Below are 14,969 nucleotides of genomic sequence, written 5' to 3' on the forward strand. Positions count from 1 at the left end.
GTTGGTCATTGCTGGGCATGATCCCGCCGTGTGAAAAGTCCATGATAAGGCTAAATCTAACCCCAGCCCGGGATTTTTTCCCTAAACCTAACCCCAAGGGACCTAAATTATAATCACAAAAGGAAAAACAAACAGAAAAACAAAGGACAAGAACAGAACTGAAACAGAAAAACAAAGGACAAGAACAGAACTGAAACAGAAAAACAAAGGACAGGAACAGAACTGAAACAGAAAGAACACAAGGAAAACTTCAAAGAAAGAACATGGAGAGAAAAGAAAAAACAGTACAAAAATGTAAATGAACACAAGGAAAAATGGAAAATAACTGAAAAACTAAAATGGAAATACACACTCTGCCTTTGCCTGATGAAGGACAAATAGAATCCGAAACGTTGCAACAATAGGGCAAGAGTGTTAAACCAAAATGGGTATATAAAAACAAAAATTCATTCGGAATTGGGGTCACTTTGTAGGGACGTGAGAGCCCAATTTTCATAGGCCATAGAGCCCAAGTTTGGGACAGTGAGCCAATGTTGGAAGGCCAATCATGGCTCAGGGCGTGCTTGGTGGTGACTGGCCCCTCCCTAGGCTCAGAGCCAGTTTCGAGGACAGTGCACTACTCCTACCACCTTCTTGGTGGTGGGAGCTCTTTCCTCTTTCCCTAACCCCTAACCCTAACCCTAGCCCTAACCCTAACTCATAGTAGGGCATGGGTCTGGGAGGGATACATTTTCAAGGAACATACAAAAAACACATTAAATCTGGGGTTCCTAACCCTGACCTGGTTTCTTACCCTTACCCTAACCTCTTGGGGATTAATACCTAACCCTAAACACCCCCCCAATTTCATTTTGGCCCAAATACATAGTGTGGCATATGTGGATAGAACCACTTCGAAGGAACAAGGGGAGGGGCCAGTCTATATAAGGGACGGCACAGAGGACGGAGCTCATTTCAGCTGTGACCTCCGAGGAGACAACATCTCTCTGTGGTTCCAGCAGCCAGCCAGTATTTTCTTTTCTTTTTGGTGTGCTTCACAGGCCTGAAGAAGACCTTGTTAGGTCGAAACGTTGCGACAGTGGGCACATCTTTCTGAATTTTCTTTATTTCTTGAACAAAAAATTATTAAAACACTCAAAAAAATAATATAAAAAATAAAAACCACAAAAAAAAGTCTAACATTTAAAACGCTTAAATTGCGTTTAAAAAATATTTAAAAACACAATAAAAACTTTCTACTTTTAGAAAGCACTTTTGGTTTTACGTTCTTTTTTGTTTTTGTGCATTGTTTCCCATTAGGAAACCCTCTTTAAGTTGGTTTTTTCAAATAAAAAAACCCCTTTATAGAAACATTTTTTTTGGTTTAAATCTGAGTTTCCCTGTTTGGAAACCTCTTTCATTTCTCCTATTTACATTTCATTTATATAATTAATTTCCATTCCACACACATTAAAAAAATTTAAAAACATGGATGACGGGTGGACGGTTGTACACCATGGCAGGAAGCGCCAGCGCAACCGCCAACCTGATTGGGACCGCGGATACGGGGAGTCCTCGGGGTGGATGGACCGTGCACCTCCCTTCTCTTTTAGGAGGAATCAGTTCCCTCACCCTAACCCTAACCCTGAACAAAACCCTGAACAAAACCACCTGGGTCCTTCTCAAATGAGGCAAAACAGCAAAACCTAATTGGTCATGGGACACACTCCGGGGCTTGATCAACCTCGGCGGGGCCTCCCTTGGGTGAGGGTGTCTAGTGATAATGGCCGAAACACCCCGTGATCCCAGGGTCCACTACTGATGATGTCTCCTAAATTTTCGCCCATCAAACAGGATATGTACCCAGCTTCAGCTTTAATTATAGTACAAATCACCAAAGTGCCCGCAACTGTAAAAAGCTCTCCTAAACAGGGAACCAAAATCCAGTAATCCCAACTTCAGCTTAAATTATTGTGCAAAAGACCTGAATGTCCGCAACTGCAAAGACTCTCCAAAACAGGAAGCCAAAATCCAGTCGCCCTTTGCTCCCTTCACTGGCTCCAACATTTTCTTTCCTTTCTTCCTCTCCTCTATGGGATGGACTCCATAGGAGGTTGAGACCCAGAGTGACAGGCGGTGGCCCGTGCATTGCCTTTGGCTCCCTATCCAAACTGTTTCGGTTATTTTGCTGATTCAGGGGGGGTCATCCAGAAAAGACGCCAATCCCTAAACAACCCCCCCAATTTCATTTTGGCCCAAACACACAGTATGGCATATGTGGATAGAACCACTTCGAAGGAACAAGGGGAGGGGCCAGTCTATATAAGGGACGGCACCGAGGACAGAGCTCATTTCAGCTGTGACCTCCGAGGAGACAACATCTCTCTCTGTGGTTCCAGCAGCCAGCCACTAATTCTTTTTCGGCATTTGTTCTTGTTTCATGTGCTTCACAGGCCTGAAGAAGACCTTGTTAGGTCGAAACGTTGCAACAGTGGGCACATCTTGCTGAATTTTGTTTATTTCCTTTAAAAAAAAGTTATAAAAACACTCAAAAAAAGTAGAACAAACAAAAAAAACACAAAAAAGTCAAAAAACATTGAAAATACTTAGATACAGTATAAATTTAAACAAAGACTAAAAACTTTCTACTTTTGGAAAGCACCTTTGGTTTGATTTTTTTCTTTTTTGTGCATTGTTTCCCATTTGGAAACCCTCTTTAAGTTGTTTTTTTTCAAAAAAAGAAAAAAAACCTTAATAAATACATTTTTTCTGTTTCCATTTGGTTTCCCTTCTGGAAGCCTTACCTAAGTTCATTAAAACACATTTTCAGTTTCCCAGTTTGGAAACCTCTTTCATTTCTCCCTTATCTACATTTCATTTACATTTTTCATTTCACACACAAAATAAAATAAACAATAAATATGGATGACGGATGGACGGTTGGACATCATGGCAGGAAGCGCCAGCGCAACCGCCAACCTGATTGGGACCGCGGATACGGGGAGTCCTCGGGGTGGATGGACCGTGCACCTCCCTTCTCTTTTAGGAGGAGGAATCAGTTCCCTCACCCTAACCCGGTTCCAGGTCGTGGACACGGGCTATAACTTTGTCACACATGGTCCCAGGAGCAGAGGTGGCCGTTCCGTCGTCCATTTGGCCACTCCCACCAACTTATGGGCCACTCCCACTTGGTATTTGGCCACTCCCACGTACTTTTAGACCACTCCCACTTCCATTTTGGCCACTCCCACTTACTTATGGGCCACTCCCACTTACTTTTAGGCCACTCGCACTTATGGGACACTGCCACATACCTATAGGCCACTCCCACTTCAATTTTGGCCACTCCCACTTACTTATAAGCCACTCCTACTTCAACATTGGTCACTCCCACTTCTTGTAGGCCACTCACACTTCATTATAAATCCTGCCCAGGCACTTTGCACAAATCCTAACCACTCCCACTTACTTATTGGCAACTCCCACCTACGTTTAGGCCACTCCCACTTGGTATTTGGCCACTCCCACTCACTTACAGGCCACTCCCACATTGACTTTGGCCACTTCCACTTTGAATTGGGTGACTCTCACTTACCTGTAGGCCGCTCCCGCCTGGCCCCGCCCACCGCGGTATAACTCACGCCCCGCCCCCTTTCGATTAAGCACCGCCCCCGGCGCCACGCCCATTTTCGGGTACAAAAGTTGGCTCCACCCCCCCTGTGGGGTGTCTATCAACTCGCGGCCCCACCCCCAGCCCGGCCCACCACATACCAGCCCACCCCCTAATGCCCGTGCAATCTTTTTGCCAATTTTTCTAAATGACCCCTTGGCCACACCCCACATATGGGGTGTCAGAAGAAGCGCCCGCCCGCCCCGAGTCCAACGGTACAGGTCCCGTCCCGCTTGGACCCACGGTGCGGACTGAATCTCGATTTCGTCCGATCCTTTTTTCAGAAAATCGAGTATATCTCGGAAACCGTGAGAGCTAGCCCCCCCATTCCTTCAGCGGATGGACCGGCAGCCCCCTAAACCCTCCCCGCCGACCCGTCAGATCAGCTCTATCTACTTCCGTTTTCGAGTTATTCCCGTTTTGTCTGATCCTAAAGTGGTGATTACCCCCTTACCCCCTAATCCTAATCCTAACCCCTGACCCTAAACTTGTTCATCTCTGAAGCTTCCACTTGAGCATGTTGTACTGAGCAGCACAATCAGCAGCCTTCAATGCAGGTCATACACCTTTTCTTTGAATAATAAAATCATCAGTCAGGAAACTGCTTCCTCCATCCATCACCTCAGACTCGCGCAGCCAAAATAAACTTAACATGAACATAATTGTGTGTGTGTGTATATTACATGTATATATAATTACATAAAGTGCAAAGGAATATAGGATTTGAAATATGGCTCAAGTGTTTATATATGTAATTTCAGTTAATTTGTAAGTCATCTTAAATGGAAGCTTCTGTTGTACTTCTTGCTTTTGTCCAGAAGATGGAGATGTGTCTCTACTAATTTAGTTTCATATCCAGCTCCAGCCAGCGCTGTTCTACAGGCTCAACAAGTGGCTGATATATTAACACCAGCTTATCCAATAATAGGTAGATTTGGATAAAAGACATGATGGTTTTCCTTCCTGGTTCTGGTTCTGATGGAGGCTTTCTATGGCTAGATAAATATTTTTATGGTTTCTATGAACAAGGTTATTATAACTGGACTAACACCAATGTGTTGTAGCTGGATCTCAATGAATCAGCTTAAACTGATCATGTCTGTATGTGACTTGAGAGGACTGTTGTGAATTAGTGATTTATGGAAAAAGCTAAAATGGATAAAATTTAATTACAGAATTGTTGATTTCTGGGATCAGTCAAAGAGAATTAAATGTTTCAACAAATAAATCTAAACAATATTAAGAGTAAAGAGTTTATTTTTTGACATAAATCCAACATTTCACATCTCAAGAAATAATTTATTCCCCTCATTTCAAATCTCTTCCTGTCACAAACAATAATTAAAAAAATGGTCACAGTTTCGCGAAGGCTGTTAGGATCAATCACTCGTATATTCTTCAATAATCAGATCATCATCCTTGAAGACAACTTGGTTTGTAAGAGGTTGAAGCAGACAGTGCAATCGACCATCCGCGGTCCTGCCTGGCCCTCCTTCCTCCTTTTCCTCCTCCAGCTGGCCTGTGTCTTTGTCTGTCAGAGTTTCCAGTTTCATCCTGAGATCAGAGACAGTTCAGCCATAAATTAACTCCATGTAGCTGTGAGCTGCATTCCCTGTCAGCATTCTGCCCGATGGTTTCCTAGCCATGAAAGTTAGGAAGGAAGTGTGTTTTTCTGTAAATTTTATCTACATTCACAGTGAGATGTTTGTTACATTGGTACCACATTGTTTTTGTACCACACACTTCCATCTAAAAAGGGTCCTTTACTATTCTATTCTATTCTACAGTCATTTAGCAGACGCTTTTATCCAAAGCGACTTACATTTGAGAGTAAGAACAACACAAGCATGAATTCAAACAAGATTGGACGTCATAATTAAGTGATAGTCAGACTGCTGGAGTCCAGTTGGACCCAGGTGCTGTCATGTAGTGCTAGTGCAGTGCATCTACATTTTTTTAAGTCATTTTATTTAAATACAAGATCACGATTTCATCACACAATATCAACTTGGTCATAAGAGCATGATTTCATCACATAATATCAACTTGGTCATAAGAGCATGATTTCATCACACAATATCATTTTGGGCATAAGTGCACGCAGCTTCTTCAGTACTTGGTTGAGCCAAAGAGCTGGACAAATCTTTCTAACTCATTTAGTTAAGCTAAGTGTGGAAATGCTCCTTAAACAACTGAGTCTTTAGCTTGCTCTTAAAAGTGGATAAGGACTATGCGGATCGGACGGAGTTTGGTAGCTCATTCCACCACCGGGAAAAAAAGAGAAGAGTCTAGCTACTGATTTTGCGCCACATTGTGGTGGGAGCACTAGGCGTCTTTCACCGGCAGAGCTGTAACTGTAACTGAGCGTAACTTTACTGACCCACCTCATCACATAATCACATTACATAACTACAAAACCAGCAGCAGTGCTGGTTCTACACCGTCATCCCTGAAATCCTCCACTGGAAGCTCACAGTACCCACCCTCCACTTGCCAATGGATTACCAGTTTTCAGACTCAATACTATGGAGATGACAGTTGAGTTCAGGAGAAATTCCCTGACACCTGCCCCACTCACCATCCTCAACAACACAGTGCCTACTCCGGACTCCTACAGGTTTCTGGAAACCACAAACTCTGAAGTAGACTCCTCACATAGACACTGTCAGTAATTAAGGTCCAGCAGAGGTTGTACTTCCTACGACAGCTCAGAACATTTAACCTGCTACATGAGCTGCTGGACACCCTGAACAGCAGCCTGGGTCTCAGGTTCACCCCCTGTCCCAAAATCTCTTCTGGTGGGGTCTGGTGGCCCAGCTTAACGCAGCCTGCCTCCTTCAAGGCCGATCTTATAGAGGCTGATAATAGGGCAACCCTCAGAATACGCCAAGTTTAAAGGACAGAAGTATAAAAACCTGAAAGTCCAGTTAAATCTGCTTCATCCTTCTCCAGTAGAAAATGATGTTCCCAAGCTTTTAGCCTTTTCCTGAAGAGGCCTTACTGTTTCCAGCCATTTTACTCCATGATGGTAAAGAAACTTCTGAACAGTCAGCAGGCTAAAAGCCATCATCCTGGCCATGATGTCAAAAAGGCCTTGGCCCCCCTCTGCAACTGGTAAGAAGAGGACAGGCGTACCCAGGAGTACCAAGAGGATAAGAGAACCCAGTACTTTCAACTCCAAAAAAAGTCCAAGATCATGTAAAGCATCCTCTCAATTAAGTCTTTAAGAGAAAAGAGAACCATACATTTATGCCAAAGCATCGATTTTACCAGGTTGTTGGCAATAAGGACACATCCTCTAGGACAGTTGGGATAGCAGCCATTTCCATTTAGACAACCTTGCCTTGAATTTCTCCATCACTGTCTCAGTTTTGCTTCTGAAACGCTCCAGTATTAAGCCATAATCCCAGAACTTCCTCCCCCAAGTTAATTTCCCAGGCAAAATAGGAGGTGCCGCCCCCCCTGTGCCTGAAAAGCTTCACATTTTTCCCAGTTGACTTCTGCTGATGATGCTTCCATGTAAACTTTCAAACAGCTTATCAGAACTTCTATATCAACCTGCTGTCTTAAGAACAAAGTCATCAGCATAGACAATGACCACCAAGGAAGGATTTTCTCCCACTCCAGGTAGATGAATCCCCCCCTCCTGTCATGCAATTTACAAAATGAGGGTTCATTGAGTAACTATACAGTTGCCCTAAATTAGGACAACCTTAATGTATTCATCTGCTTACTGGGACTGGTTTTGCTAAGACTGCCCACAGCTTCAGCAAACACTGTGCTCCACTGTACAAGAATTTCACCAAAGACATAAATGCATCACCAAACCCAAACCTACGCATAACAGAAAGTAATTATGGTCCGCACTATCAGACTTTCTCTTGATCCAGTAAAATCATTCTAGAATAAAAATTGTTAATCTGACACATAACCAATAACCAATACATCCCTGACAAGAACAATATTGTCCATAATGCTTCAACCCGGTACATAGTATGATTGGTCCATATGGATTAAACCTTCCAGACACCCCTTCAGTCATTGCCAGGCTTTGGACAACAACTTATAATCCATGTATAGGAGTGACACAGGTCTCCAGTTCTTCAACAGAGCTAAATCCCCTTTCTCTGGAAGAAGGGACACCACAGAAGAAGATGGTGAAGAAAATGAAGATGTCCTGTACCTGTCAGGGTATCTCCTCAGGGACATCTGACCCACTTCCTGGATGAAACTGATCTGAGCTTGGAGACAGAAGGTAGGAAAGCGTCAACATTCATCCAGAACTTCAGTCAGAAGATGATCATGTGATGTCCAAACAGCCAATCAGCTTTGGTCTAAATTACTATAAAGTTTAGGACATAAATGAGACCAAAAACAAAGGAACACTGATTCAAATGAAAAATGCAGCACTGACAGATATTTGATGACTAGCTATGACTAGCTTCATAAATTTATTATCTGCGTTATTTTCCCTGAAAATGTGGACATTCTGATTGGCTGCTGAACAGAAAGGTTCTGTTACAGTTCTGCTTCTGATAGAATGTGACCTGATGTGGAGAAATACATTACTGATACGTTAAATGGGTTAGGGGTTAATAAATGTGTAAATATGTGTGTGTTACCTTGGTTGTGGTCAGTGTGGCTGACTTTGTTCAGGTATGGCAGCATCTGGGTCTGCAGACCGACTGCTGTCAAACACAACCTCCTGAACAGAACCTGAGCAGCCGAGCAGTTCTCTCTGACCTGGAAGGAAAACACTAAGCTCACATTTACAAGTTACAACATGAATTAAAGCCGCAAGCGGCATCCATCGGGTCCGAGCTGCCTGGACCCCGCCACCCGATGTCGCGATGACAACAGGTGGTGTAATGAGTCAAGGACCAAACGTGTATGAATCCTGTCAAGTTTGGTGCAGTTCCCATGTATTCCTGTGGAGATATGAGCAACCGTGTTTCATGGCGAGAAGGCGTTTTTCCATCGGTTGCCACGGTCACACGGTTTTTCCTATTAGAAAGATTTGAGGAGCGTTTGGTCCCCAACTTGTCAGGAAGCTTCCCACCGAGTTTGGAGTCAGTCGCACGAATCCCCTCAGACTAGTTGGTTCAAATGGCAGTGAAATCCAAGATGGCGGCCACCCCGTTGCCATGGCAACAGGTGTTCAATTGACTTCTTTGCTGGACTTGGGGTGTGACATGTATGAATACTGTTAAGTTTGGTGCAGATCCCACCTATTTGCATGGAGATATGAGCAAACCGTGTTTCATGGCGAGACGGCGTTTTTCCGTGGGTTGCCACGGTAACACGCTTTCTGCTATTACAAAGTTTTGAGGAGCGTTTGGTCCCCAACTTGTCAGGAAGCTTCCCACGAAGTTTGGAGTCAGTCGCACGAATCCCCTCAGACTAGTTCGTTCAAATACGATGTGTGTAAAGTGCAAAAAATGGCAAAAAAATGGCCGCACACACCAAGATGGCGGGCGCCCCGTTGCCATGGCAACAGATGTTAGATTGACTTTTCTGCTCTACTCGGGGTGTTACACGTGTGTGCCGAGTTTCGTCTTCCTACGTTGAAGTAGACTTCTGGGACCCCATTCATTTGGGGAATTTTGGTGTCTGTAGGTGGCGCTGTTGAGCCAATTTTGCATTGAAGTCAATGCGGACTTTAGAATATAAAATTTTTCACCGGGCTTGATGTGTGTGCCAAGTTTCACAACTTTTCATGGGTGTTTAGGGGGTCAAATTTGGGGTCGAAATGCTTAGAAGGAGGAGAAGAATAATTAAAGCCGCAAGCGGCATCCATCGGGTCCGAGCGGCCTGGACCCCGCCACCCGATGTTGCCATGACAACAGGTGGTGTAACGCGTTAAGGACCCAACAAGTATGAATCCTGTGAAGTTTGGTGCAGTTCCGATGTATTCCTATGGAGATATGAGCAACCGTGTTTCATGGCGAGAAGGCTTTTTTCCGTCAGTTGCCACGGTAACACTGTTTTTCCTATTAGAAAGATTTGAGGAGCGTTTGGTCCCCAACTTGTCAGGAAGCTTCCCACCAAGTTTGGAGTTAGTGGCACGAATCCCCTCAGACTAGTTTGTTAAAATGTCAATGAAATCCAAGATGGCGGCCATCCCGTTGCCATGGCAACAGGTGTTCGATTGACTTTTTTGCTGGACTTGGGGTGTCACAGGTATGAATCCTGTCAACTTTGGTGCAGATCCCATGTATTTCTATGGAGATATGAGCAAACCGTGTTTCATGGCGAGAAGGCTTTTTCCGTGGGTTGCCACGGTAACACGCTTTTTCCTATTAGAGAGATCTGAGGAGCGTTTGGTCCCCAACTTGTCAGGAAGGTCCCCACCGAGTTTGGAGTCAGTCGCACAAATCCCCTCAGACTAGTTCGTTCAAATGGAAATGAAATCCAAGATGGCGGCCTCCCTGTTGCCATGGCAACAGGTGTTCGATTGACTTGTTTGCTGGACTTGGGGTGTGACACGTATGAATACTGTGAACTTTGGTGCAGATCCCATCTATTTCTGTGGAGATATGAGCAAACCGTGTGTCATGGCGAGAAGGTCATTTTGCGTGGGTTGCCACGGTAACACGCTTTCTGCTATTAGAAAGATTTGAGGAGCGTTTGGTCCCCAACTTGTCAGGAAGCTTCCCACCAAGTTTGGAGTCAATCGCACGAATCCCCTCAGACTAGTTCGTTCAAATACGATGTGTGTAAAGTGCAAAAAATGGCAAAAAAATGGCCGCACACGGCAAGATGGCGGGCACGCCGTTGCCATGGCAACAGATGTTAGATTGACTTTTCTGCTCTACTCGGGGTGTTACACGTGTGTGCCGAGTTTCGTCTTCCTACGTTGAAGTAGACTTCTGGGACCCCATTCATTTGGGGAATTTTGGTGTCTGTAGGTGGCGCTGTTGAGCCAATTTTGCATTGAAGTCAATGCGGACTTTAGAATATAAAATTTTTCACCGGGCTTGATGTGTGTGCCAAGTTTCACAACTTTTCATGGGTGTTTAGGGGGTCAAATTTGGGGTCGAAATGCTTAGAAGGAGGAGAAGAATAATTAAAGCCGCAAGCGGCATCCATCGGGTCCGAGCGGCCTGGACCCCGCCACCCGATGTTGCCATGACAACAGGTGGTGTAACGCGTTAAGGACCCAACAAGTATGAATCCTGTGAAGTTTGGTGCAGTTCCGATGTATTCCTATGGAGATATGAGCAACCGTGTTTCATGGCGAGAAGGCTTTTTTCCGTCAGTTGCCACGGTAACACTGTTTTTCCTATTAGAAAGATTTGAGGAGCGTTTGGTCCCCAACTTGTCAGGAAGCTTCCCACCAAGTTTGGAGTTAGTGGCACGAATCCCCTCAGACTAGTTTGTTAAAATGTCAATGAAATCCAAGATGGCGGCCATCCCGTTGCCATGGCAACAGGTGTTCGATTGACTTTTTTGCTGGACTTGGGGTGTCACAGGTATGAATCCTGTCAACTTTGGTGCAGATCCCATGTATTTCTATGGAGATATGAGCAAACCGTGTTTCATGGCGAGAAGGCTTTTTCCGTGGGTTGCCACGGTAACACGCTTTTTCCTATTAGAGAGATCTGAGGAGCGTTTGGTCCCCAACTTGTCAGGAAGGTCCCCACCGAGTTTGGAGTCAGTCGCACAAATCCCCTCAGACTAGTTCGTTCAAATGGAAATGAAATCCAAGATGGCGGCCTCCCTGTTGCCATGGCAACAGGTGTTCGATTGACTTGTTTGCTGGACTTGGGGTGTGACACGTATGAATACTGTGAACTTTGGTGCAGATCCCATCTATTTCTGTGGAGATATGAGCAAACCGTGTGTCATGGCGAGAAGGTCATTTTGCGTGGGTTGCCACGGTAACACGCTTTCTGCTATTAGAAAGATTTGAGGAGCGTTTGGTCCCCAACTTGTCAGGAAGCTTCCCACCAAGTTTGGAGTCAATCGCACGAATCCCCTCAGACTAGTTCGTTCAAATACGATGTGTGTAAAGTGCAAAAAATGGCAAAAAAATGGCCGCACACGGCAAGATGGCGGGCACGCCGTTGCCATGGCAACAGGTGTTCGATTGACTTTTTTGCTCGACTCGGGGTGTTAGACGTGTGTGCCGAGTTTCGTCTTCCTACGTCGAAGTAGACGTACCCGGACCCCATTCTATGGCGTATTTTTTTTACTTCTAGGTGGCGCTGTTGAGCCACTTTTGCATTGAAGTGTATGCGGACCTTAGAATATTGCGATTTTCGCCGGGCTTGACATGTGTGCCAAGTTTCACAACTTTTCATGAGTGTTTAGGGGGTCATATTTGGGGTCGAAGCGCTTAGAAGAAGGAGAAGAATAACAAGCGGCATCCATCGGGTCCGAGCTGCCTGGACCCCGCCACCCGATGTCGCCATGACAACAGGTGCTGTAATGCGTTAAGGACCCAACATGTATGAATCCTGTCAGGTTTGGTGCAGATCCGATGTATTTCCATGGAGATATGAGCAAACCGTGTTTCATGGCGAGGGCATATTTCCGTCGGTTGCCACGGTTACACGCTTTTTCCTATTAGAAAGATTTGAGGAGCGTTTGGTCCCCAACTTGTCAGGAAGCTTCCCACCAAGTTTGGAGTCAGTCGCACGAATCCCCTCAGACTAGTTCGTTGAAATGGCAGTGAAAACCAAGATGGCGGGCACCCTGTTGCTATGGCAACAGATGTTCTATTGACTTCTTTGCTGGACTTGGGGTCTCACACGTATGAATACTGTCAAGTTTGTTGCAGATCCCACGTATTCTTATGGAGATATAAGCAAACCGTGTTTCATGGCGAGAAGGCATTTTTCCGTCGGTTGCCACGGTTACACGCTTTTTCCTATTACAAAGATTTGAGGAGCGTTTGGTCCCCAACTTGTCAGGAAGCTTCCCACCAAGTTTGTAGTGAATCGCACAAATCCCCTCAGACTAGTTCGTTCCAATACGATGTGTGTGAAGTGCAAAAAATGGCAAACAAATGGCCGCACACGCCAAGATGGCGGGTGCCCTATTGCCATGGCAACAGCTGTTTCATTGACTTTTTTGCTTGACTCGGGGTGGTACACGTGTATGCCGAGTTTCGTCTTCCTACGTTGAAGTAGACTTCCTGGGCCCCATTCATGTGGTGATTTTTGGTGACTCTAGGTGGCGCTGTTGAGCCAATTTTGCATTGAAGTGTATGAGGACCTAAGAATATTGCAATTTTCGCCGGGCTTGACCTGTGTGCCAAGTTTCACAACTTTTCATGGGTGTTAAGGGGGTCAAATTTGGCCTCGAAGTGCTTAGAAGTATAATAATAATAATAAACATTTCAGGAACAATAGGGCCTTGCCATACTTCGTATGGCTCGGACCCTAATTAAAGCCGCAAGCGGCATCCATCGGGTCCGAGCGGCCTGGACCCCGCCACCCGTGTCCTAAACCTTTTCCTAGCATGGTATGTAACCTGGTAACATCATAGTTAACATGGTAAAACACCCAGCTGAAAATCTGAAATGTTGATATACTTAGTTAGCATTTTTTCCTAGCATGCTAATTTGCTACCTAACATGCTATGTTGCCATGACAACAGGTGTTGTAATGCGTTAGGGACCCAACAAGTATGAATCCTTTCAAGTTTGGTACAGTTCCAATGTTTTCCTATGGAGATATAAGCAAACCGTGTTTCATGGCGAGAAGGCTTTTTGCCAAGGTTGCCACGGTTACACGCTTTCTCCTATTAGAAAGATTTGAGGAGTGTTTGGTCCCCAACTTGTCAGGAAGCTTCCCAGCAAGTTTGGAGTCAGTCGCACGAATCCCCTCAGACTAGTTTGTTCAAATGGCAGTGAAAACCAAGATGGCGGGCACCCTGTTGCTATGGCAACAGATGTTCTATTGACTTCTTTGCTGGACTTGGGGTCTCACACGTATGAATACTGTCAAGTTTGTTGCAGATCCCACGTATTCTTATGGAGATATAAGCAAACCGTGTTTCATGGCGAGAAGGCATTTTTTCCGTCGGTTGCCACGGTTACACGCTTTTTCCTATTACAAAGATTTGAGGAGCGTTTGGTCCCCAACTTGTCAGGAAGCTTCCCACCAAGTTTGTAGTGAATCGCACAAATCCCCTCAGACTAGTTCGTTCCAATACGATGTGTGTGAAGTGCAAAAAATGGCAAACAAATGGCCGCACACGCCAAGATGGCGGGTGCCCTATTGCCATGGCAACAGCTGTTTCATTGACTTTTTTGCTTGACTCGGGGTGGTACACGTGTATGCCGAGTTTCGTCTTCCTACGTTGAAGTAGACTTCCTGGGCCCCATTCATGTGGTGATTTTTGGTGACTCTAGGTGGCGCTGTTGAGCCAATTTTGCATTGAAGTGTATGAGGACCTAAGAATATTGCAATTTTCGCCGGGCTTGACCTGTGTGCCAAGTTTCACAACTTTTCATGGGTGTTAAGGGGGTCAAATTTGGCCTCGAAGTGCTTAGAAGTATAATAATAATTAAAGCCGCAAGCGGCATCCATCGGGTCCGAGCGGCCTGGACCCCGCCACCCGATGTTGCCATGACAACAGGTGGTGTAACGCGTTAAGGACCCAACAAGTATGAATCCTGTGAAGTTTGGTGCAGTTCCGATGTATTCCTATGGAGATATGAGCAACCGTGTTTCATGGCGAGAAGGCTTTTTTCCGTCAGTTGCCACGGTAACACTGTTTTTCCTATTAGAAAGATTTGAGGAGCGTTTGGTCCCCAACTTGTCAGGAAGCTTCCCACCAAGTTTGGAGTCAGTGGCACGAATCCCCTCAGACTAGTTTGTTGAAATGTCAATGAAATCCAAGATGGCGGCCATCCCGTTGCCATGGCAACAGGTGTTCGATTGACTTTTTTGCTGGACTTGGGGTGTCACAGGTATGAATCCTGTCAACTTTGGTGCAGATCCCATGTATTTCTATGGAGATATGAGCAAACCGTGTTTCATGGCGAGAAGGCTTTTTCCGTGGGTTGCCACGGTAACACGCTTTTTCCTATTAGAGAGATCTGAGGAGCATTTGGTCCCCAACTTGTCAGGAAGGTCCCCACCGAGTTTGGAGTCAGTCGCACAAATCCCCTCAGACTAGTTCGTTCAAATGGAAATGAAATCCAAGATGGCGGCCTCCCTGTTGCCATGGCAACAGGTGTTCGATTGACTTGTTTGCTGGACTTGGGGTGTGACACGTATGAATACTGTGAACTTTGGTGCAGATCCCATCTATTTCTGTGGAGATATGAGCAAACCGTGTGTCATGGCGAGAAGGTCATTTTGCGTGG

General features: G+C 45.2%; 1 protein-coding gene across 1 annotated transcript in view; it reads right to left on the minus strand.

The window, feature by feature from the left end:
• Window positions 1–4,888: 4,888 nt before the first annotated feature.
• The window catches only part of rad17 (RAD17 checkpoint clamp loader component), a 96,753-nt gene continuing 86,672 nt past the window's right edge, over window positions 4,889–14,969 (minus strand). The window contains exons 15-17 of the mRNA XM_041998643.1: window positions 8,272–8,392; window positions 7,833–7,890; window positions 4,889–5,203 (exon numbers count right to left, since the gene is read on the minus strand). Of these exons, the coding sequence (XP_041854577.1) occupies window positions 5,029–5,203; window positions 7,833–7,890; window positions 8,272–8,392 (354 nt within the window). The 3' untranslated portion in view covers window positions 4,889–5,028. The remainder of the gene's footprint in view (window positions 5,204–7,832; window positions 7,891–8,271; window positions 8,393–14,969) is intronic.

This window comes from Melanotaenia boesemani, chromosome 11 (assembly GCF_017639745.1).
Source record: "Melanotaenia boesemani isolate fMelBoe1 chromosome 11, fMelBoe1.pri, whole genome shotgun sequence".
Classification (NCBI taxonomy): domain Eukaryota; kingdom Metazoa; phylum Chordata; class Actinopteri; order Atheriniformes; family Melanotaeniidae; genus Melanotaenia; species Melanotaenia boesemani.